The 26,192-nt window shown below is 30.1% G+C and overlaps 3 protein-coding genes across 3 annotated transcripts; 1 reads left to right on the top strand and 2 right to left on the bottom strand.

The window, feature by feature from the left end:
• Window positions 1-140: 140 nt before the first annotated feature.
• Window positions 141-1,689, bottom strand: LOC7466811 (endochitinase WIN8). Its single transcript, XM_002306185.4, has 3 exons — window positions 1,188-1,689; window positions 911-1,064; window positions 141-664 (listed from the first exon to the last, which is right to left on the bottom strand). The coding sequence occupies exons 1-3, from the start codon at window positions 1,672-1,674 to the stop codon at window positions 259-261; spliced, it is 1,047 nt and encodes a 348-aa protein (XP_002306221.4). The 5' UTR covers window positions 1,675-1,689; the 3' UTR covers window positions 141-258.
• A 13,907-nt stretch (window positions 1,690-15,596) lies between these two features.
• LOC18097942 (uncharacterized) lies at window positions 15,597-16,617 on the bottom strand. Its single transcript, XM_006384555.2, has one exon. It carries the CDS (start codon window positions 16,563-16,565, stop codon window positions 15,690-15,692), a length of 876 nt encoding a protein of 291 aa, XP_006384617.1. The 5' UTR covers window positions 16,566-16,617; the 3' UTR covers window positions 15,597-15,689.
• Window positions 16,618-23,378: 6,761 nt separating this feature from the next.
• LOC18097926 (uncharacterized) lies at window positions 23,379-24,365 on the top strand. Its single transcript, XM_024598629.2, has one exon. The coding sequence runs from the start codon at window positions 23,422-23,424 to the stop codon at window positions 24,301-24,303; it is 882 nt and encodes a 293-aa protein (XP_024454397.2). The 5' UTR covers window positions 23,379-23,421; the 3' UTR covers window positions 24,304-24,365.
• Window positions 24,366-26,192: the final 1,827 nt, after the last annotated feature.

Genomic DNA, 26,192 nt, shown 5'->3' on the forward strand with positions numbered 1-26,192 from the left:
CATAAACCTTTAATTTTCTCGGCGCAGTCCTCATTTCATTTGTTAATACATATGTGTTTAGTCCAGTAGTGCACATTCCAGCCAGAGATATAATACTGAGCTAGCTATAAATGGAGTAATAATATATAAGTAATCACTACTAACAAACACAAGCCAAATGGCTTGGCCTTTTATTTATTTATTTATTGCTTGGATTATTTAATTATATGGGGTACATAGACGTCCTTGCTAATTCCAAGCAATAGCCTTAGCATCAAACTACATGGTTCCCACCATTTTTAAGAGTCCATTATCCTCAAATGTCTCTTGGTTGTCGCAATAAAGGTTGTCACCAGGGTCAACCTTTAACATGTCGCAGTACCTCAAATAGTAGTCAATGCGATTCTGCTGCCTTGTTTTCCCGTCTTTAGTACATTCACCGCCATTAGTGATAATGTTTGTTAACATACCAAAGCCTGGTTTCCTGCCGGCCTCAATATCCGCTTCTGATGGAGACCATTCTCCGGTGATGACTTCATGGCACGACGGTGCACCTGTTGAATGTGGATTCATCCAGAACCAGAGTGCTGCCTCGAATGAAAGCACTGGATCCGTTGCCACCTTTTCTGGCTCGTCTAATAAATTTTGCCCTAAATAATTTCCACATTCCCCGTAGTTGTAGTTCCTGTACGACATAATATCGAATTAACACAGTGCAAATATATAACAAATATCACTACAAGATTAATTTAATTTAATATAATATCCAGTTTCTAACCCGGAAAAGGTCTAAAGGAACAAAGATTAATTTTAAGATATCTGTTTATTTTTTTAAAGTGGGACACTAGTTTGAAAAGATCAAATTGAAGAAAGAGAATAAAGAGTGTGCAGGAAAAAATAAATAAATTGTACCCAAGTATATTGGACTCACCACCTAAGTTGGAGAGGACCTCGGCCATAATAGTCGGCTACACATGGATAAGAAGAATTTGTATTTGGATCACAGTAATCAGAATTAGGGTTCAGCTCGTTAACAAGGCAATATCCCCATGTAAATGGAGCATCCTCTCCAATTATCGACCGTCCTATACATCGACCGTGTTAACCGCAAACAATTAGTCAACTGATCAAATCAAATGTGAGGTGATGTGATGCGATGCCAAAAATTAATGAATATACAGTTTCATTTATAGTATGCCATAAATTACCACTAGTTTCTTGAGAGGTTTGGGCGAAGAAAGCAGCAAGCTCTCTCTTTCTAGTGTCATCATCGCCAGTCATGCCAAATCCAGGGTAGAATTCAGTGGCCACAAAATAAGCGTTATACGTATAGAATCCCTTTCCAGGACAGCTGTCATTGTTTCTATTCGGTAGCATCTGTTCGAACATCGATTCTGTGAAGAAGCAGTTACGGCATTGGCTTACACAGCCTGCACAACAGTAAGCAACTGTTAGACCGCAGTAACCACCACTGCTACAGCACAGGTCGTTTGGGCATGTGGCATTCCCAGCTTGCGATCCGCATTGTGCAGTATCCGATGAGACTCCTAGTAATAGAGACAACAACAAAGATAAAACTGTAAGTGCCCAGAACCTCATTTCAGGAATATAGCTATTTGAGTTTTGATGATGTTTAAGAAGGTTTCGGGATTGGTATTTATAGAGAAGGATGGAGATCATAAAGATGCCAGCCATTTATTGTAAAATATTTATTATTGGAACTATTATATGTATTAATTTTTTTTAATTCTTAAATATCTTGATTCTTAAATATCTTCTCCCATTTAATCACTGGTGGTCTTCGCTGGTTTAACATTATCGAAAAATTTATACATGTTTAATAAATGAATATAAACATCACATCAAGACATGTACTCTGTGAGGTCGACGATTAAGCTGGAATTAATTAAAATATATTACCATTTTTTTAGCTAATGTATTTTTTTATCCTTTATTATTTATTTAATTGGAAATTTAGCTTTGTTTTTTTGTTTTCATGCTTTTTATGACCTTGATTTTATCATTTTTTTTTATTTAATTGGGTTACCTCATGTCCTTTTATTTGTTATTTTTTGTTAAGTTTATTTTTTTAAAAAAACTTTATTCTTAAATTAAATAGAATTGATTTATTGAATATAGGTGGATGCTCTTTTCATTTTTTTTATTTGATTTGGTTTGGTTTTCCGAGATGTTGCTGCAGCGATCCATGTGACTTCTTCTTATGTTGTTGTCTAGAATTTTTGGTTGGATTTGAATTATCACTTCAAGTTTTTTTTTTTTTTTTTGTGATGGGCGATGTCCATAATTGAGTGGCAATGGGTAGCCACCGATCTTTTTTTTTTCCTTTTCCTTATCAATGGCTTTACTACTGGAAAATTGGCAAATACAATTTTTTTTTTATGGTCTTTTGAGTAAATTGTTTTTCCTATTTTGGTTGGTTTTAAATCGTCTCAGCAAGCTCATTTGTTTTGGTTGATTGTTGCCAATTATTTTTTCATAGTTCATCTGTAATTGTTGCCTATAGTTTAAATCAAATGATTAAACTATCCGATCTTATTAGATTCAGTCGAGTTAATGATTTGAGCATTAGTTTTTTCTTACTTCTTTATAAATATTATAGTCGGCTAAGCATCTCTTTTGCGTGCTTAAATTTTTTTTTACTGGCTCACGACACAGCACGAGTCATTGATCTAGCACAACATTAAAGGGTATGTGTTTTTCACTGTGAATAACATTGTTCACACACTCACAAAATATTATTGACCTGCTATTCATTTTGTTCCTAAAATTTTATTTTGGATGATTTGATCCTATTTAAAGGCCAATTACTTTCGATTTCTCAGGCAATGATGGAATTAGAAGATGATGGACCGCAATAAAAAAGGCTCCAAAATTGGATGGTGTGTAAGAAATTTAGCAACAAATACACTTACTTCCTCAAACTTTAAAAATAATGAAGTTTATAAAGTTTAGGTCCTTCCATATTTGTTTTTTAAAAATCACTTTTGGTAAAAATGTTTATTTGTATTGTTATTCGATCCATGGTTAGAGAGAGGACGTCAAATTCTGGTGATAGAAAGAGAAAAATATTGTTGGCACTAATTTTGGCAACCAAAACAATTAATCTCTGTGTTAAATAGTTCAATTTGTTGAGGGAAGTTCATATTATATGCTTTTTTACCTTGAAAGTACGTAAATAATAAAAGATTTGAACTCGAGAAAATTTTTTATTTTGAGTTAGTTACAAGTTTTAAGATGGTCTTTTGAGTTTTTTTTTAATGTTATGTATGGGTTTGTCAAGGTTTTTAGGGTATTTTCTAAGTGTTTTGAGTTAAAAATGAGTTCAAAAATACATTTTGAGTAAATAAACCTTAAGGCCCAAATTTTTTTTTTCAAAAAAATATGAGTCGTCCACCTCATATGCAATAAAAAATATATTAAGGGCCCAAACGCGCGGGCCCTAACAAAATGGATCGGGCCTAATATCGCCTGATTTTTTTTTTAACAAAAAAATTGATTTTTTTTATCTTTGTATTTTTTCAAAATTATTTCTTTTATATTGAAATTAATATACCCTTCTCTCTTTTATTTTGTTCATAAAACCTTTTTGAAATGACAATTATTTTTTAGTTATTTTGTATGCATTTAATTTTTGAAAAGATTATTCTAATTCATATAATTTTTTTAATGTTTTATATAAATAAAAAATATTTATTTTTGGATAATATTTTTAATATGTGTAACCATATATAATATTTTTTTTCCTTTTATTTTATTTAATCGATTTCATGTGTATTTGTTTCTATTATCATTTGATTAAATTAAAATTTAATTTTGATAAATAAAATTATTTAACACAACCAGATCAAAAGCTCATGTTGTAGTGTCTAATATCTTGATCTATATATGTTTATTTATTTTTTATTTTTATTTTTTATTAATGACTTTTTATTTTTATTTTTTAATATATATGTTCTCTATTTATTTGATTGTATATATGCTTTAAGTTTTTTTTATTTATACTTGTAACTTTTTTATATACAAATATGTGTTGAAAACACGTATGCATATAATTATTTATAAAAGCACGTCACATAGCTATTCTAATATACATACGTTGTTGTTCCACTCATAGAGTAATATTCTTGGAATCATTATTAAATAGTTTTATTTTAAGTAATTTAATTTAATAATCATCACAAATTTAAAACTTATATTTTTTTTACTCAATTCATTATGACTATTTAATTATTAAATCTATAATAACATATAAAAATATTAAATAAGATATTATTTTTTTAACTAATCTTTTTAAACATTTGGCGATCCATTCTCTCAACTCTCCTTATCACATCAGTCCCTACTGGCACACACCCCTTCACTTTCCAACTAGAATTTCCTCTGTTTCTTATATAAAGTTATCCTTGCAAACTTTATCCATCTTCAATTCTATCTCGTCTCCACTCTGCCTCTTATCTTGAGCTTACATAACAAACATAGCAAAATATATATTAACTATAAACTATAAATTTATGTCTCCATAGCACTAGTAGACTAATATGAAAATTGAGAGTTAAGAAATTTTTTTTTTTATGTTTAAGGATCGAAGAAAAATAAAATAAAGAAGTTATCTCATTTTTTCATGAAAAATAAAGTTTTATCACTTAAATAAAATGAAACATAGAATAAAAAAAAATCTATAAAGAAGTTATAGATTGTGGTTAGTAAGCGCACGCGCGCACAAGCCTGCGCACATACACACACGACTCGGGTCATATACTTGAATGGGGTGAATAGATTGGTGAATAAGTTGGGGAAAATTATTTCAATTAGATGAAAAATAGATAACTTGGGGAAAGTTATTTTTTCAAAAGAGCTCAATTCACATCTCATTAAGAGTCTGTTTGAAAGTGTGGTATATATTGTTTTTCAAAGTGAGTTTCGCTCAGTAATGTATTAAAATAATTTTTTTATTTTTAAAAATTTTATTTTTGACATCAGCTTATTAAAACAATTCAAAAACACCAAAAAAATTAATTTAAAGCAAAAAAAAATAAAAAATTTTCAGAAATGCGGTTCGACTGCACTCCCAAACACACCTTAAATATGGAAGAACAAAGTTTGGTAAAAAAAAAGATATAAAAAAGGTTTTCGTCAACCTGAGTTAGCATAACAAACTTGTAACTCCAGTATCAAGGCTGAGCCAACTTGAGATATCTCGCTAAACTTGTGACCTAGACCATAAGATTGGAATAACTCAATAAAAAAATAGAGGATTATACAATTCTTTTATATATATATATATATATATATATATATATATAAAAAAGAATTGTATAATCCTCTATTTTTTTATTGAGTTATTCCAATCTTATGGTCTAGATCACAAGTTTAGCGAGATATCTATATATATATATAAATATGTGTTTACTTTTCAAACCCGTGACATTAGTTATTAGACCCGAAGCATCCTATTTGAAAAAACTATGAAGTTCAATTCTCAATCAATCAAATATTAAAGGATGAAATTGAAAATTAATGTCAATTATACAAAAAGATTTAAAAATATCAATTAAAAATTAAAAGTGATATACAAAATAAATTTAATATTTAATTGAAGGGTAAAATTAAAAAGAAAAATCAATTTAGTAAAAGAACAAAAAAATATTTAAAAGAATAAGGATGAAAACATACATAAAAAATAAAAATATTTTTTTGATCGAAGGGTGAAATTGAAAAAAATAATAGTTTTATAAAAGAGGCAGGAAAAGAAATTAGAAATCAAAACAATAAAGACCATATTGAAAAATATAATACAATCAATTTGAATGGAAGGATGAAATTGAAAACAAATAAAATTTTAAAAAAAATGGTTAAGAAAAAAAAGATTAGAAGTCAAAAAAATGAGGATTAAATTGGAGAATATAATATTTAGTAATTTGAAATTGAATGATAAAATTGAAAACAAATAAAAAATTTACAAAATGTTTTAAAATACATTTTGTAAAAGAAGATGAAGAAAAGGCCCCATGACAAGTTATTGACTAAGACCCATTTCACTTCTATTTACATATTCAACTTTTAATCAAATTATCCTGGATCTCAAATCACATTGATTATACTCATAATAACACATTAACTCATATGATAATAAACAATAATAATTATAACAATTTAAAGAAAAATAAAAACCATCATATACATGTAACAAATATAGAAAGGAACATTTATATTTATACATCAATAATAAAAGTTTCAACATGAACATTATATATTTAAGTGAAAAACATTACAATTCTAAAATATGCATAATATACCTAGTTTATATTAACAAAAAAGTGAGATGAGCTAAGATTACTCATGACAAAGATGAGAAGGTAATGAAAAGGACAACATTCAAGAATAGCTATTTACTAATAGGTTTCAAATACCATATTGAAAAAAATATAATTTTTTTCTTGTAAACATAAAGTATATATATATGAAAAAATTTCAAATCCCACATTGAAAAAATAACTTTTTTCTTGGGAACATAAAGTATATATACTAAAGGGTTTCAGATTCCACATTTAAAAAATATAACTTTTTTCTTGTGAACATAGAGTATATATACGAAAAAGCTTCCAATCCTACATTGAAAAGATACTATGTTATCCTTTTAAGTTGAAATATTTAAATCAAAAAGTTTTTTATCTCACATTGAAAAATATAATTTTTTTTCTTGTGAACATAAAGTATATATACGAAAGGGTTTTAAATCTCACATTGAAAAAACATAATTTTTTTCTTGTGAATATAGACTATACATACTAAAGGGTTTCAAATCCCACATTGAAAAAATAAAATATTTTTCTAATATTTATATACTGAACTTTAAAAAATATTAATAACTAATTAAAAAATATATATAAAAAAATATAGAAGAAAGACCATATTTAAAAAAAAAAAAAACAGGTTTTGTTGCCCGGCTAGTTTTTTATTAACTCTAAACTGGTCTAGCCACCGGGCAACGGCAACTATAATCTACAGTGCTAAGATATTAAACATTAAAGAAAAGAACAGTACATGAATAGTGCATGGCGGCTTTTGGATGTGAATGTGCTGCACATGACTTTTGCTGTGAATGTGTTGGAAAACCATTAAGCGTGCCTTCGTGGTTGTCGTCTTGGTAATTATTGGTTTTGTTTTGTTATGCAAAAGCACGTTTTTTTTTTCTTTCTAAAAATAATAAAATATTATTGTTTTGTTTTGTTTGTTGGTTTATTATTATTGCATCATTTTCTGTGTTCAATACATGTGACCTATATTTACACGTAAATTTTAATAAATTTTATTTTATACACATCAAGACTCGGTTTGGCCACCTACTCATAATTACTCACAGATAAATAATATTGCTAAGGTAATTTTCATAGCATTGACACCCATTTTCTAGATGGCAATGTCCCGTTGCATTAACATTCATTTTTTTTTGTTTTTTTTTATAATATTTTTTTAAAAAATTATTTTTATTGATTCTATTTTTTTTAATATTGAGTTAGTTAGAATTTAATTATGTGGGAAAAATATTGTATCTTTCTTAACAAAACACTGTGGATTGCTATAGTGTCTCTCCACATGGTTTTTTTTTAATGATTTTTTCAAAAAAGAATTTATTAATTTTATTTTTTTAATATTAAACTAGTTAAAAATTATAATTATAAATAAAATTAAATCATATAAAAAAATACTGTAACTTTTATCATACAATACTGTAAATTATTACAGTATTTTCAACATAGCTAAATCATGGGGGAAGCTCAGGACTTTTGCTGTAAATGTGTTGGAAAACTATTAAGCGTTCTTTCGTGGTTGTCGTCTTGGTAATTATTGGTTTTGTTTTGTTATACAAAAGCATATTTTATGACACACCGTATGTCTTATCAATTCAATGTCAGCCTCGTTGTTTGGATATGAAATAGAATAATTTTTTTAAAAAAAAAAACATGTTTATAAAAAAAAAGATAATACTTTCAAAACTTGGCAACAATCAAAACAAACCCATGCCTATCAAGTTTATTGTTTTTTAATTGATTTGTGTTTATATCAAAATATCAAATTGAGAAAAATAATATCTTTTTAAATACTACCATGGAGAAAGTTTAAAGGCATACCTTTAGAAAAAGTTTTTGAAATTTAAAAAACCACATCTATGCATATTTATATGTTTGTAGAATTCAAAAATACAACTTTTCAGTTAAATTAAAATATAACTTGGCAGGAGGTTATATGAATAATTAATTGATTGATTTTAAAAATTCATTAATTAAATTAAATTGATTCCAAAAATAAAATCTCTCTCTCTCTCTCTCTCTCTCTCTCTCTATATATATATATATATATATATATATATATATATATATATATATATTGATTCCATATTACCGGATCAGCCGGGTTTTTAACTATCTTTATTTTTTTATAAACCCGACTCAGTTTCATTAAGCGTTCTTCAATGGTCGTCGTCTTGGTAATTATTGGTTTTGTTTTGTTATACATAAGCATGTTTTGTGACACACCATATATCTTATAAATTCAATGTCAGCCTTGTTTTTTTCTTTGGATATGAAATGGAATAATTTTTTTTAAAAAAAACACGTTTATAAAAAAAACAAATACTTCCAAAACTTGGTAACAATCAAAACAAACCCATGCCTATCAAGTTTATTGTTTTTTAATTGATTTGTGTTAATAACAAAATATTAAATTGAGAAAAATAATATCTTTTTAAATACTACTATGTAGAAGTTTAAAGGCATATCTTTAGAAAACGTTTATGAAATTTAAAAAACCACATCTCTGCATATCAATATATTTGTAGAATTCAAAAATACAACTTTTCAGTTAAATTAAAAATAACTTGGCAGGAGGTAATATGAATAATTAATTGATTGATTTTAAAAATTCATTAATTACATTAAATTAAATTGATTCCAAATATATATATATATATATATATATATATATATATATATTGATGTTACACAAAATGTTTTTAAAATAATTTGTTTCCAGGAATGTTTTTGCTTCCAACAAAAACATTTTAAAAAATCACATGCATCTATTAAAAAAATATTTATTAATAATAAAAAATATTTTCTTATAAATAAAACATGAATTTTTTTTTATCTTTTAAAAAAAATTTTAATCTTACCTTATGTCAAACTTTTAATTGATATAAAAATAGAGCAATTGGTTTTGTAGTGTAAATTAGTATAACAACATAACATTTATTCGTGTAAGAGTAAAATTTAATATTTTTTCAATTTAAATATTAAATAGCTTTTAAATTTGTTTCTATCAATTTTTTTAAAAAAAATTACAACTTACCAATCATAAATATTATTATTTATTATTATTAAACTGTATTTTGTTTTTTAAAGTCGTTTGAACAGTTTTTTTTCCTTGTATTTCTTTGCTAACAAAAGTTGAACGTGGTACTTGTTTGTTTTGATGTGATAGTCTATTTATTTTTACATTTTAAAATATTAAAAAAAATTAAAAAAATATATTTTTTTACTTTAAATAATGTTTTTGTATTTTTAAATTATTTTGATGTATTAATATTAAAAATTAATTTTTTTTTAAAATTTAAAATATTATTTTAATATATTTTATTATAAAAAACAAATTAAAAAACAATCACTCTCCAACTATCAAAATCAACTTAAAATAAAGAAGAAAATTGGCCTCACAATTTAATACGTGTGTGGCACCCTGCATGTCTTGTCAATTCAATGTCAATTACGTTGTTTGGATACGAAGAGGAATAAAAAAAAAAACACGTTTCTAAAAAAGGTTAACACTTCCAAAACTTGGCAAGAATTAAAACACACCCATATGCCTATCAAGTCAAGACAAAGTCACGGGTAAGGCTAAGTTTATGGTTTCCTCTTTCTTTTGAATTTCTTATCCATGGCATTCTTTACGTGGATGCACCATGTGGCACGATAACATGCATTCAACACCACAAATTATTTGGTTTTTCTTCTAGCATTTTTTAAGAAATTAACCTTATATTTAAACAAATTATTTTGATATATCTTTTTAAAAAACTCATTTAAAAATAACATTTATCATACTCTCAAATAACCTCTTAATAACCAACTCGTACCTAGTGTTGTCCCATAATAATCTACTTGACATGCTCTTTTAAGTATTTTTTTAGGTTCACCATAGCTATCTAATGGATCAATATATTTTAAGATTTTAATTTTTAACCTAAATCCATGTTTAAAAGGGCCAAAGATAAGATGATAACCCAATATTTTTGTGCTTGACAAAACACGAGGCTTAGAAGACATGAGACTAACTTGCTTTCAAGCTCAACGCCCTCGGATTCAACGAAGTGTTGAGCCACATGGGTCTCGTAATCTATCAGACCCAACGTTATTGGGTTTGGCTATGCGTTGAGCCTATTTACATATGGTCAGTCGAGTTGCCAGACCCAACATTTTTTGGTTCAGCTGCATACTAAGCTCAAGTATATATAGGTTTTACGAGTTGCCAGAACCAACATCCATTGGTTCAACTAAGCACCGAACCCAAACAGATGTGGGTCTGGTAAGCTTCCAAACCTAATATCCCTAGTTTTAGCTATATGATGAGCCCAAATAAATATAAGTCTGACAAGTTATCAGACCTACCACCCGTGAGCTTAGTATTATACTAAGTCTAAGTGGATGTAGGTCTGAGTACCATTATAGGCCCTATATTGGAACATGAGGCTTTATTTGTTTATTCTTTTAACTTTTAACTTAAAATGCTAATGTCAGATATATTTATCTCTCTCTACATCCCTAGGTGTATAAGGGCCTATTATATTTCCATCGCCATTAATATTGTGTAATGAATATTTATCCTTTATCAATATAGTGTAAGAGATATTTGTATCTCATTTAATGTTATGTAAGGGATATTTATTCCTCATTAATTTTAATAGGAGAAAATAACTCTCTAGCCCTCTATTCCAGCAATATGACAAGGTTCAAGAGCTATAAATACCCTTTGAAGCATCCGGGTAAAGGATTCACATTTTCTATTCTCTGAGTATTCATAATTTAATTCTCAAAGCATTTATCATAAAAATAAGAACAAACACTTTTGTTCTTGAAATTTAAAGCTCATTCTCCAATTTATTGTGATCTTAAACTTAAAACTTACTGACTTTATCATCTGAAAGTCCATAACCCCACGATAAAGAACTGTTTTACAGGTATTGAACTTTCTACTACCAACCATCTACATCCTAAGCTTCAAAGAAAAAAATATTAACATAAATGTATAATTATATATCTACTATCCAAACACTAAAAAATCTTATTCATGAGCATAACATATTTTAAAACATCATCACCATCTATGTACACTACGCGAATATAATTTATTTATTTATTATGCAAAGCATATACTTTTTTTATTTAAATACTTCAACTTAGAAGAATAAGATAGTATCTTTCTAATGTGAAATAAAAAACTTTTTAAAATAATCTTTTAAGCTTACTTATTTACAACATGTATAACATATATCCACGTGGATTGTTTCTTAATTTTTTCATATAAAATATTAAATCATCAAATAGTTTTTTTAAAAAACAATTTGGGTGACCCGAGGCCTTTATCAAAATCCAGGCCTACAATTAGCTCGAATTAACCGGTCGACCTGCCGGGTCAACCCGGAACTTATGTAACCAGGCAAAAACCTAGTACAAACCCTTTTTTATTCTCCTACCTAGAGACCCCTCTTTTTTTTATATTTTTCGGTTGGTTACTAACTCATTTCAAAGCTCAATATATAAACACTAGAAGAATATTTTATTTTTGCAATGTGAGATTTGAAGCCTTTTAGTATATATGCTCTATGTTCACATGGATTGTTTTTTAATTTTTTTATATATAATATTAAAAACTCAAATATTTGTTTTCAATTTTTCCGGGTTGACCCGAGTTAACCCGTATAACCCGGGACCCGACCCCTTAGCTGGGTCAACCCCCAGGCCGGGTTTAATAACTATGGTTGCCATGAAAATATAACTTTAAAGAATTCAATTGAAAATAAATAAAGTGACTTGACTGGTTAAAAATACTAAAAAAAATTAAACAAAACCTCATCTCTTTTATTTTGTTCAGGGGCCTCTTTTAAAAAATATTGATTTTTCTGTTATGTGTTTAATTTTTGGAGTGGTTTTTCTAATTCATATGTGGTTTTATTTTTATCTTTTATATAGATAAACTATGTTTTTTAAAATAAAAAATATTGATTTTTAGATGATATTCTTAATATGTGTAGCCTTAAATTTTATTATTTTTTTTATCCAATCAATTTAATGTCTTATTTTTCAAGATTCAATATCTTCATCTACATTTGTCTCTCGGTTTTTCAAGTTTTATTTTTAGATGTTATTAATAATTTTTTATTGATTTATTAATACACATAATTCTTAATTTATTTGATTACAATATGTGTGCATAAACTTTTTAATTTATTATATTTTTTGAACTATTACAATATATTAAAAAAACCTATATAAATAATTTGTTTTTATAAAAAATAACAATATTTACCCCACAACGATAAGTGAGGTCGATGATTAAGCTTGAATTAATTAAAATATATTATCACTGCCAGCTTTTCTTAGGTGAAGAAAATGGTTGAAATAAGTTTGAGTCTCTTCGACTCAAATTTTCTATGTTAAAAAAGAACAATATCTTTATAGATCATCCGAACCATGATTTGGAATCAAATTATAAATATTTTCAGTTAGAATAAATAAGTTTCGATTTAAATTAAAATACTAATTCAAAATTTTGATTTGATCAAAAGTTAAAATTTTTAAATTTTAACTCATGCTGCATTTAGTTTTTCAAAAAAATTGATTTAATTAATTTCTTTAAACATATTTATAATTTGAAATCATTTTAACCTCTTTTTTCATAAATTATTTATAAAAAATAACTTCTGAATTATAATTTAAAGTACAAAATTATTTTTTTCATAAATCATGTCAAATTGAGTCCAAGTGACATTTATAGGTCAAATCCTTTTCCTATATTTTTTTGAAAAACAACTTACAGTATAAACTATCTTTTATATATATAAAATATAGGAAAGGGAATTGTCATATCTCCACATATAATTCATCAGGTTGTTTGAAATTAATTCTTTATTATAATTGAATTTAATTATAATATTTGATTTGAATTTAAATGAGAAATAAATTGGATTCACATGTTTAAAAAATATATAATTCAATTTATTTTATTTTCTATATTACCCTTATTATCTTCATCTTATTTCTTGAAAGATTTTTAAAAACAGAGATGGAGAGATCAGTATTTTGAAAAGGTTAATTTTACTATTAAATTTCTTCTATTTAGAATTGCAATTCAGAAAGGTTGACCTTTGATTTATTTTTATAGCATTTTTAAAAATTGAATTTCATTTTAAATTTCATTCTTAATACCAAAAAGAAATTCAAACATGAGTTTTATTATAAAAAAAAATTAATTGAATTCAATTCAGATATTTCTAAATGTTCTATCAAAGTGTTACAATGTTGGACACCACAATTCCAAGTCATTGTTGTGAGCACTCATGCACATGTCAAAGCAAAGGAAAACATTGTGTTAATTAAGGGTGATAATAATTGTTTTTTAAAATATTTTTTATTTGAAAATGTATCAAAATAATTTTTTAAATATTTAATTTTAATATAAATATATAAAAACAATCTAAAAATATAAAAAGATTTAATTTAAAGCGAAACAAACTCAAAACTTTTGAAAATTCCACAAGTTTAACAAGATACCATGCTTTGTGATTTTATTGAATCCTTGATAGAAAGACAAATAACGTATTTTTCAATAATTGTTTTGTTCAAATGTTTATGTGAATGATAGTTTTATGAAATTTTGTTTAGTTTAATCATAACTTTTGCAATTATAAAATATAATTATTAAATTCAACTTGGCTTGACACATAATTAAAAAACTCAAGACTTGAAATCTTATTTGGGACAAGATTTTTTTAAAATATTTACTTTTAATATAAGTATATAAAAACGATCTAAAAATATAAAAAGATTTAATTTAAAGCAAAACAAAATCAAAACTTTTGAAAATTCCACAAGTTTAACAAAATACCATGCTTTGTGATTTTATTGAATCCTTGATAGAAAGACAAATAACGTATTTTTCAATAATTGTTTTGTTCAAATGTACCATGTGAATGATAGTTTTATGAAATTTTGTTTAGTTTAATCATAACTTTTGCAATTATAAAGTATAATTATTAAATTCAACTTGGCTTTACACATAATTAAAAAACTCAAGACTTGAAATCTTATTTGGGACAAGATTTTAATTTAAATTAAAAAATCATTTTATTTTATTAAACATAGTTGTTTCAAATAGTTAACCTGATGAAATCTAATTAGATTAACTCTAATTGTATTTTAAAAAAATTCATCAAATAATATTATTTTGATAAAAAATAATAATGGACTCATGAGCTCTAGGTTTGCCCAACAATTTAATAAAAGTATGTTTGTTTTTAAGTTTAAAAAATGTTTTTGAAAAGTTTTGAATTATTTTTGTTTCAAATTAATTTATTATTATTATTTTAGATTGTTTTGAAGTATTAATATTAAAAATAATTTTTTTAAAAAAATAAATATATTTTTAAATAAAAAAATATTTTAAAAAATAATTAATAACACAATCTCAAATTTCTTTATAGATGAATTCAAGATTAGCTCGGACAATCGTGCCGTAGAGTCCGGATGGCAACGATAGCGATTTTAATGTAAAGAAATTTTAGCATATGCATTACGTAAACTCGATATTTACTAAGAACAATTATGACCGTCATGTTATCAAAGAACTCGATATTTCAGCATATAAAAACTTTTGTGACCGTCAAGTTATCAAATAACAATTATCTTGATTGTCAGAGTTTCTTAAGCATAACTTAATCAATTTACTAGCTTGGATATCTAATCTCCGACTGTATATTTATCTGCAGTTTTTAATCACAACTCTCTTGGTTTACAACACACGAGTGGTGATTTATTAATGAATACAATATTGAATGTCCTGATGCCTCTTTTGTAAAACAGGAAGACAAGATCCGCATCCATGGCTTCAGTATCTCTTGCCACATTGTAACGTAACGATAAGAGCTGCAGGTAGGGACTGACTAGCATTGCTGGATGATTCCACTTTCCCCCTAACAGAAAGACAGCCATTGAATTTTTCATTGCTTTCCATGCGAAGAAACTGGAGTCTACAATGTGAGTGCCATTAAATTTCATATGGTGTTAAATGACTAAGGTCCCAAATTATATATCGGACCAACTTATTCACGAGTCTACCTTGTTAATTCTGCTGTAATTAATCTGGACCCGACCCTTCAATCTTTTGACAGCCTTGTATTTGCTAAATCTTTTTTTGTCCCCCATCTCCAATTGTGAATTGCACTGTCATTTAACTGCTAAAGGAATAGAGGCTGTAAATGCATAACAAGGTGAAATTAATCTGAAAAGATGAAAAAAAAAAAAAAAAAACTAAACTTGGAAAAACTTTGAGCAACTGAGTTATGATTTCATTGTCTTTGGAATATTCGATGTATATTTCTACAACGTACAAACATGATTATATCAAAATTGTTCAGGCTAATAATGGTTTAGGATGTTGAGAAGGGAGACTCTATTTTTGATCAAATTCCTGAAAAGGCACTCAAGACCACTTTCAAGATCTTGAATACACAGTTCTAAGCTCTCCAGGTTGCTTTGAACACCCTTGATTTTATCAGATCTGCTTGTGTTCTGATCTACCAAGGCTAGTAATGCTGCATCCACTTTAGAGAATTCATTTATATCAGTTTCTTCATCTGCATATGCTACCTTTTTTTGGTGCACCAGCTTGCAGACTAATGACCAACCAGTGGTCTTTGCCTTTGGTCCAGAGATGAAGGAGAGGAGAGAGTGTAATTCTTTGAGAGAAACTACTTCAACCTCTTTTATCATGTTAAAAATGGTTGTAGTTTCATGGTCTCCGTTAGAGGTAGAGAAGTTGTCTTTGTTTTCCATACCCTTCAAGGCCTTGCGAATTGCCTTGTTCACTATCTTCCTCCAGGTTAAATATTTCTTAACCTCACTTGTAAGACCAACTTCACGGCAACCTTTCCTGCGTAAAATCGATTGAAGTTCGTAGACGCACTCTTTTGTTTGCAACAAGGCATCCTTCGCAGTATTACATATATCAAGAACCTGAAGAGATCCATCTAATAGCTCATCAACCCATTTCCCATTGTTCTCTTGGGCTATGGCTTGTTGAGTGAGTGGTAACAAAAGCAACTTGTTGACACAATCATGCAAATCCTGAAGGCTACTTAGCTTGCCACCCAAGGATGATGAGGTAGAGGCACCTTCAGAAGCCCTTGATCTGCACAAATGCTCATCAAGTTGGGTGATAATTGGGTTTGGTCTAGAGGGAAAACTGTTAGAGCGAGCATGGAAGCCTGTTTTTTGGTTAGAAGAAACAGCCATTTTTCCTTTTCAAAGGGTAGAGATTGAATCAGGTGAAAGTGAACAATCAGAGTCTTGCAATTTACCTTTCTCTGTGTTTGCTTTGCCTAGATATATATATATCAAGGGGTTAGGGAGACAATAGGAATCTCATTAACATGATTTCGATTTCGATCTGAATTCACATCAGCTATGTTTGTTAATGTCTCCTCCCCAACCACATCTCCAACTCATAAGACAACTACTGTAAGCTCATTAACCGGAGACAAGACGTGGTACTAATCTAATTATCACACACGAATGGCCTTGCCACCAATTTTCTAGATAGAAGTGTCCTGGCATTGTCCATTTTTCCACAACATATCTGCACGAGGGGACTATTTGTTTTATCTGAATGGTCATATTAAAATTCATATAAACGTTCAAGTGGTTAATAAAATTCTGAAATGACAGGCCTGATTGTTGATCCACAAGCAGGCAAGATTCGCACCCTTATTTATCAGACCTCGCACTATGTTAGAATTTAGAAATTACAGTGAGACCACCAGAAAGTGAAGGTGTTGGAGTGATATTCAAATTTATGTACCAATGGCATTAAGATTATAACGGTGATAATCCTCTTCTGTGATCAGTTAATTGATGAACTCATTGAATCATATATATATATATATATTGCCTTTTAAGCAGGCCTAGACTTTACCATCCAGGTAAGTAACCTTTTGAATAGAAGCAGAAATTTTAAATTTAAATTCAGATTGATCAGAAAGCACATTCCCGAAGAAAATTATTTACTCCAACTAAAAATTAAACGATCTCACAAGGCATAAACAATTCAAAAAAGAAAGAGAGGATTTGGAGAAAATGCTGTGTATGCTCAGTATATATTTCATTCATGTAAAGATACACACACACATCTAGTTTACAAAGGAGTTGAGGAGAGAGAGTTCTGGTAGAACGCCTGTAAAGGCTTCCGAGCCCCTTTCAAGTTCTTGAATGGACAAGCCGAAATCTTTATGCTGGTGCTAGTTGGCGTGCACATTCTCAACAGGCACTGGTGTTATCAGATGTGCTTGTCGTTGTCCTCCATCTTTTCCATCGAGGAAATCCAATTGAAAATAGCATTTTCATTTAACAGCTAAGAAAAAAAAGCTACGGGCAAATGCAAAATAAGATAAAATCTGAAAAGAAAAAATGCAACATATACTGGGAAAAAAATATATGATTTCATTATATTCAGAGTGATACATGTATGTTTCTACAATGTACATGTACAAGTATGACTATATCAAAATTGTTCAATCTAATGGTTTAGGATGTTGAGAAGGGAGATTCTATTTCTGATCAAATTCCTGTAAAGGCACTCAAGACCTTTTTCAAGACCTTGAATGCACAGCTCTAAGTTCTCCCGTTGGCTTTGCACAGCCTAGATGTTATCAGATTTGCTTTTGTTATGACCAACCAACGCTAACAATGCTGCATCCATTTCAGCAAATTCATTTCTCTCAGTTTCTTCATCTGCAAATGCTACTTTTTTGTGGTGCGCCATCTTGGAGACTAATGGGCCAACCAGTAGGCTCTGTCTTTGGTCCAGAAACAAAGGCGATCAAGGATTCAACACATTCCGAGAGATTGCTTCAACCTATTTTGACATGACACATATTGTTAGTTTCATGGTCTTCTTGAGAGGCAGAGAAGGTGCGGTTATTTTGCATACCCTTCAAGGCCCTGTGCGTTGCCTTTTTCACTAACTTCATAGAGGTTAAATATTTCTTAACCTCACTTGCAAGACCAATTTTACCACCTCTTCTGCGTTGAAGTGGTTGAAGTTTGCTAATGGTGTGGCAAGCTTGGACATTATCAAAACAAATACAAGGCAAAAAAGAAAATTAGTATCCCTGCAATTGATGAGAACCTCATGAAAACCTTCTGTGAGATCCTGATTAATGAATTAGAAGGTGAAGATCTAGTTCAGTTGAATAATAGAAAATAGTTCAGTTGAATATTTTTTTTTTTTTGCAGGAATGCTCAGGCTGAAATGAAGGATCAACTTATTTCATAAGTCTGAAAAACTAGATATGAAACCAGGTTTTAGACTGTGATGCCAGGCTAATATAGACCACTGAAAATAGTTGGAAGGACCTTGCACATAACTTTCAAATCTCGCACCACCAATTTCAAATTGCTCCTCATATTCTAAACATGTTCTTATGATAATCCATCATAGTGATCATAGTTTTTGCTAGCTATAAAGTCTTTGGAAAAGTGTGTTCAACACACTGTCACATAGTGTTGGCCCTCATACCTAACCTGAGTCCATTTTATCTTCATTTATGTTGCCTTTCTGGTTCTAAAATGATAAAGTGAGACTTTGAAGGAGAACAAGCTTGTTGACGAGGATGGTTATGGCTCTTGGCTTTGCCTCTTGACCTATGGTGATCATATCGATTTAGATAACCCTATATGAAATAATTGTTCTTGGTGACATAATCTACTTCTTGTAAGAGTATAGGTATGATGTCTACTTTTACCATATTTTGGTCATTTTCCTCAAGATATTGGAGTAAATGTTGCATAAGAGGTGCAATAAGGGCAATTGGTGCCACCAACACAATGAGAGTTTGTATAGCAACTAACAGGTTGTGGAGAGAACTAAGTTGTAGCTGGGTAGCTAACACAACCTTAGTAAGTGTCATCATCCATTGAGTGAGTTGATAGAGATCTATATAAGAAGCTGATCAAGATGGTGAGAGGTTAGTGACCCTTCCTCTTGGGGTTTCTATGCTATTAGCCATAAAAGATTTAGAATATGGTAAATAAGAAAGATTAGCACATGAAATGAACAAAGTTTTGCTCAGTTTTCCACAGACAATGATGATGTGTGCCTACATCCGCACACGGTAGGTCTTTCAAGAGGTATTGTCCTAGCTATCATGGGTTCATCCATGTAATGAGTTTTGTATTTGAAAAGAAACCTCTTTGAGAGAAAGGAGATCTTTGTGTTATATAAACGATTAAGGCCCTCGTCTCCTAGCCTCGAATATCTTGGTTGGGCCAAGGCCCAACCAAATATCTTGGTTGGACTAGGCCCATCGAAGCCCTACTCCTAGTTGGTCCAAGGCCTTACCAAGTTCTCTCTCTTTCATTTCTCTCTTTCCTCTTAATCTTTTTCTTATATATTACAGGTTAGAATCCTGCTATAACATTACATGAAAAAATAACAAAAAAAATAGGGTTGCCACCTTAACTAGTTGAAAGATTTTTTTCTAGATATTATCTAGATTTTTTCATGTTTTTCCAGCTACAAATTCAATGTTTTAGCAGGATAGAAGAGGATTCTCTCAACATAACACAAAAAAATATCTAACTTTCTCTACCCATTATTTTACAAAATATCTATCTAAAAAACCCTAAAGTGACTTTTACATCAAGGGGTTTTTTGTAGGTAACACCTCCATCCAATCAACTATCATCATCCACAAAGAGAGCTCATGTCCAATCAAAGTTTTTTTAGCTTCTTTAGTGGCGTCGTCTATAAGAACACCAGTCATGCTGCGCTACCCAAGCTTCTCGTCTAGAAAGCTATGATGATGCATCTTACATTGGCTAGGAGGAAAGAGCTTTAGTTGTTTATATAGCAGAATGGTCTTCTCTCTCATAAAAAAAAGGTGTCTTTTCAATGACAAAAACCACGACGTGGCTAAACCCATGTTAGTTGGGACAAAACTTTTTAAAGAGCCTACCATACGTGAATATGAGCATATATCATAAAAAATAATTAAAATAGATCATCCAACAAAAATCAAAACCCAACACCAAAAAAGACAATGACCATGGTTTTTTTAACAACAAAAAAATGTTGAAAATAAAGCATTTCGCACTATGAAAAATGAATTAATCTAATATAATCTCATCCAAAGGAAAATATCATGATAGAATAAGCTTAAAAAATATTTGAAAGAATCTTTAAATAATAAAACTGAAGAAAAAAAGTTGAAATGCAAAAAACAATAAGAAGACCCAGAAAAATACAGACCTAGGTAAAGAGAAACATGTTATGAGATAACCTGTTACTCATCGATTTCCTCTGCAATTTGAAAGAATCAAACCCTTATGTCTTTTAGAAGCGGTTTGATTCTTTTATGAGCACAATTAGTTTTTTTTTACTAGATTATTAACTTGTGATATGCTGCGAGTCAGATTAAATTATTTTTTTCACGTAAAAAATATTCAAATATTGCTAATATTTTTTATAATGAACAAAATTAAATAGTACGAGGGTTGACTTGATATGATCCAGTTCACTTTGTAGGTATAAAAACAACTCAAATGACTTGTAAAAACATAGTTTAACTAAAAAAAATTCAAGACGATATTTTGTTTTTTAATATTAAGATTATAATATATTTGATTGACTTGAATCAACCCAGGTTAACATATCAAAACTCGGGTTATAAAATTATGATAAACTCATAGAAAACAAATCAAAATAAATTATAAGTCAAATTCTCAATCAACTTAATGTTAAAGGACGCAATTAAAAAAAGAAAAAAATTACCAGAGTTAACTTATCAAACTTGTAACCCTAGTCATAAGACCGAGATAACCTCAAAGAAAGAAAATAAAAAAAATTACGAAGTCTAATTTCCAATCAATCTAACATTGAAGGATGATATTAAAAAAAAATCAATTAAAAAAAACATAAAAAAGACTCGATTCAATCTACCAAACTCATGACCTAGATCATGAAACCAAGATAACCTCATAGAAAGAAAATAAAAAAAAATAACATGGTTTAACCCGGGTTAACCTATCAAACCCAAGACCCTGATCGTGAGATCGAGATAACCCCATATAAAGCAAATCAAAATAAATAAGTATTTTGAGAAAGTTGGTTTTAACATTAAATCTTTCCTTTTTGGAATTGTAAATTAGATGGGTTAACCTTTGATTTACTTTTGTAGTATTTTTAGATATTGAACTCCATTTAGAATTCAATTCTTAACACTTAAAAGGGTTCCAAACATAAGATTTTGTTAAAACTTCTTAATTCAATTCAATTCAGCTGGTTCCAAACATGTTATAATAATAAAATGACACAAAAAACAACCTAAGTTAACATAGGTTAACCTGTTAAGCATTATTCTTAGATTATAACGTTAGGATAACCTAATAAAAAGTAAACCAAAATAGATCATAAAGTTTAATCCCCAATCAAACATAATATTAAATTATGAAATAGGAGAAAAAAGTCAATTAAGAAAAAAAAACCTGAGTCAATTAGGTTAACTCATCAAACTCACGACTCGAGTCATGAGACGGGGACAACCTGATAAAAAAAAAAAATCAATGTTGAAGGACCCGTGACCCAGTTCATAAGACCAAGATAACCTATTAGAAAAAAAAAAAAACAACCTGATTTAACCTCGTTAACCTGCCAAAATCCACGACCTTGATCATGAGACCAACATATCCCTATAAAAAGCAAATTAAAATAGATAATAAAGTTCAATTCCCCAGTGACCTAATGTTGATTAATGAAATTGAAAAAAAAATCAATTAAAAAAAAATACAAAAAACGACTCGAGTCATCTTAGGTTAACTTGCTAAACATTATTCCAAGGTCATGGGGCTAGAATAAACTAATAGATAACAAATCAAAATAAATTATGAAGTCTAATTACTAATTAACCTAATATTATAGGATGAAATTGAGAGACAAAATTAATTAAGAAAAGGAAAAAGAGCCTGAATCAACTTGGTTAACTCATCAAACTTGCGATCGTTTCATGAGAGTGAGACAAACCGATAAAAAATAAATCCAAAAATGAAATTGAAAAGAAAAGGAAAAGCATTGATTGAAAAACAAATGAGAGAAGATAAAATAAGGCACTATATTCCCAATGAACAATGCCTTGTAAGAAGTCCTTTTTTAGTTTTTTTTTAATTTTAATTTTAATAATTAACGTTATGACTCGCTTTTCTCCATTGATTTCGTTTACTTGTGCTTTCGGCTTGTAAGTTGCAACAGTTGATGAAACATCAATTAACCATTTCGAATGAGTCCAAAGGGGGCTATTTCCAAATACAAGCTGTCCTTTTCAGGACCCAAATTTTGATATCTTAGAAGATCAATATCCGTGCGGGTGGTGGGAATCTCGAACCACTCGTGCATCATTCATCTGTAAGTTAAAATATTCAGTTCATGAGTTGGAGAGCTGGTGGAGAGGAGACATAAGACATTGCTCGAATATCGCTGAGATCCCACTTGTATATGAATCAAGATCATGCTATCAATAATTGTTATACGCAAAGCCACTCGTGTGTCTTCATATTTTAGATTGAAGTGCCATTATATCATGCAACATTATCATTAATGCCAAGGAGTTGAGTGAATTTGTAAGTTAAAATACTCGGCACGATGAGTTGCAGAGATGGTGGGGACTGGGGAGGGGGCGGTGATATAACATGGACCGCGATGGAGATATTACGGAGCTTATCTAAGAGAAATTAAAATCGGAAGAGATTCATTAAATAGTTGTGAAGAGCATAATTAATGTAGATGCTTAAAATAAGTTCCTATTTACGTGCAGATGTATTCTAGAAAATGGCATCGAAACCATTCGTGTGTCGCAAATTATATAAAAATCACTACCAAATGTGTATTATGAGTTGGTGGTGATCAGGCTGGAGGGAGACATTGCATAAACATTGCTGATAGTGTTAGATCTGAATCTGAATCACATTACCACCGGTTCACCATACGAAGCTTTCGAGATTCTTCATGTCTCCCTTGCCTTGGAATATATATTCAAGCTGATAGCTGTGTATGGACAGCAATATTTCAACTTCTTGACATTCTCTTTTCCAAAGAAAACAAATGGCTTTCTACCATACCCGCTCTAACAGCTTGCCTTCTAGGCCACACCCTCTAACTTCACAAATCAACGAGCATTTCAGCAGATTGAATGCTTCTCAAGCCACCTCCTCTTCTTCATCATCTATATGCCACAAACTATGTTGCCTTCAAGATTTGCATGATTGTGTTGATAAGTTGATTCTGCTGCCTCTCACTCAAAAATCTTTAGCCCAAGAGCAGAATGAGAAGTGGGTTGATAATGTATTGGACGGATCCCTTGGAGTCTTGGATGTTTGTAGCATGGCTAGAGATGCCTTGTTGCAAACAAAGGAATGTGCTCAGGAACTTCAATCAATCATGAGGAGAAGAAGGGGAAATGAAATTGGGTTCTCAGGTGAGATTCAGACGTACTCGACCTCTAGGAAGGTGGTAAAAAAGACAATCCACAAGGCCTTGAGGGATCTGAAAGATATGGGAAATAAATCATCTTTATCCCCCTTCAACAAAGACCATGAAGCTGTAGCCATAGTTAGTATGCTTAAAGAAGTGGAAGCAGTCACTCTCATTGTGCTCGAATCTCTCCTGACTCTTATCTCAGGTGGGTCAAAAGCACAATCAAAGCTAAGTGGCTGGTCCTTGGTGTCCAAGCTAATGCACCCCAAAAGAATAGCTTGTGAGGCAGAGGAAGCAGAAGTTAATGAATTTGAAAAACTGGACTCTGCATTGCACTCTCTCATTTATAAGAAGACAAGCAAATCTGATAACACAGTGCCGGTCGAGAATGTGCAGCACCAGCTTAAAAAATTTGACTTGTGCATTCAAGAACTTGAAGAAGGACTCGAAAGCCTTTACAGGCGTTTGATCAAAACTAGAGTCTCTCTTCTCAACACCTTTGTAAACTAGATGTATTTATATCTATACATGAATGAAATATATACAGAATATACATAGCATTTTCAGCTAATCTTGTCTCTATGTTCATTTGCTTATGCTTTTCCTCTCAAAATTTAAAAGATCATTTAGTTTTTTAGTTCGAGTAACTAAACCTTTTGCATTTACTTTGAAGGGAAAGCAATACTGACAAATATGCCATTTATAGTTCCAATTTTTATCACCCAGAATTACAGAGAAATCCTTTTCTTTTCTTCTGACAAAAGTTCTCTTCGCGGTCAGAATCTCTAAAGGAAAATTCTTTCTGATAAATCTTAATTTAAATTATAAATTCCTACTTCTAGCTATGAACAAGGTTATTTATTAAATGGATTTGTTAAGTTTAAGACAACTTAAATAAAAAAATTAATAATTCCATGAGTTAAATTACTGATCAAAGGAAATGATTATCACTGATAATCACAGTTTGAATATCACAGGCTCTAAGCTGAACGAAGGACAGTCGAACCGTGCTGCACACTTACTTGCTGGCCTCATAGTAGAATAAGAATTCTAACATATCATGAAGGCTGATAAATCAAGTATGTGGATCTTGCATAGTTGTTGAGCAACAATCAGGCCTATCATTTAAGAGTTCTATAAACGACTTGCACGTTTACATGAATTTTTATTCTGCCATTTGATCTTGAACAGATAAAACAAAGAGAACCCTCGTGCAAGTATGTTCTGGATAAATGGAAATTGCCAGGACACTTCTATCTAGAAAATTGGTTTCAATGTAGCTTTGTTATTGTCTTAGCTTTCATCCATGGAAATTGTGTTCCATTTCATTGGTTTATAAGCACGTCATGGCGCTGTTTCATGATTCTTCAACCGTTTTTTTCTTTTATAGTTTGTAATTGGAGGTTAATTTCATTTGTCATTCTGTGCTTTGAAGTTTGAAATTTGTTTTTCTTGATTTTTACAGGTGCTTGGCTGGATTTTCTATTACTTCGCTTTCTAACAAGTTCTTTGTCGTTTTTTTCTATAAACATAACTGATATTCTTGTAAGAAAAGGCCATGCTTGAGGAATACAATCAGGCACCAATACTCTTAACGGAGAATAAGTTGGTTCTTCTAATATCAAATTTCGCTGTCTTAGCTCATAAATAATCTGGGACCTTAATCATTTAGCACCATATGAAATGTAATGGCACACACATGGTAGACTCAAATTTCTTCATATCAAAACAATGAAAAATTCGATGGCTGTCTTTTGAAAAGTGGAATCATCCAGCAATGGTAGCCAGTCCCTACGCAGCTCTGCAGCTCTTATCGTTAAGCTACAATTTGACAAGAGATACTGAAGCCAAGGATGGGGATCTTGTCTTCCTGTTTTATAACAGAGGCTTCAGGACCTCCAATATTAGACACATTAATAAATCACCACTCGTATGTTGCAGATGTAATCACCACTCGTATGTTTCAGAAACATTTACCATCATTAATAGTTGAAGAGGATGGGATTCCTCATGTATCCCTCACCCCAATATATATTCTGTAGATGCCAACAGATGGAAACCACGTTGAGTTGAACCAATATTTTCAATCATCAGACCTCTTCTCTGAGAAAGAAAAATGGTTGTCTCTCCAATCTGTCCCAAAACCAGCTTTCATGCTCGATCCAACAGTCTGCCCTCTAGACCACACCTAATCATTTCAGAATTTGAGAGAGATTGTTACCTGAGTGAGAGATTCACAGGCCACCTCTACATCATTTTCATCATCAAAAGGCCACAAACTAAGTAGCCTTCAGGATTTGTATGATTCTGTTGATAAATTCTTACAATTGCCACTTACACAACAAGGATTAATAGGATAACACAAAAAAAAATGTGTTGAAGATCTCCTAGATGGATCT

Source organism: Populus trichocarpa, chromosome 4 (assembly GCF_000002775.5).
Source record: "Populus trichocarpa isolate Nisqually-1 chromosome 4, P.trichocarpa_v4.1, whole genome shotgun sequence".
Taxonomy (NCBI): domain Eukaryota; kingdom Viridiplantae; phylum Streptophyta; class Magnoliopsida; order Malpighiales; family Salicaceae; genus Populus; species Populus trichocarpa.

Excerpts from the sequence above, each read along its gene's own strand:
- LOC7466811 (XM_002306185.4), bottom strand. The coding sequence starts at position 1,674 with ATGGCTGGCATCTTTATGATCTCCATCCTTCTCTATAAATACCAATCC. Across the intron at positions 1,065-1,187 it reads AACCTCTCAAGAAACTAGTG|GACGGTCGATAATTGGAGAG; the intron begins GTAATTTATGGC and ends GTCGATGTATAG. Across the intron at positions 665-910 it reads GGTCCTCTCCAACTTAGGTG|GAACTACAACTACGGGGAAT; the intron begins GTGAGTCCAATA and ends TATGTCGTACAG.
- LOC18097942 (XM_006384555.2), bottom strand. The coding sequence starts at position 16,565 with ATGGCTGTTTCTTCTAACCAAAAAACAGGCTTCCATGCTCGCTCTAAC.
- LOC18097926 (XM_024598629.2), top strand. The coding sequence starts at position 23,422 with ATGGCTTTCTACCATACCCGCTCTAACAGCTTGCCTTCTAGGCCACAC.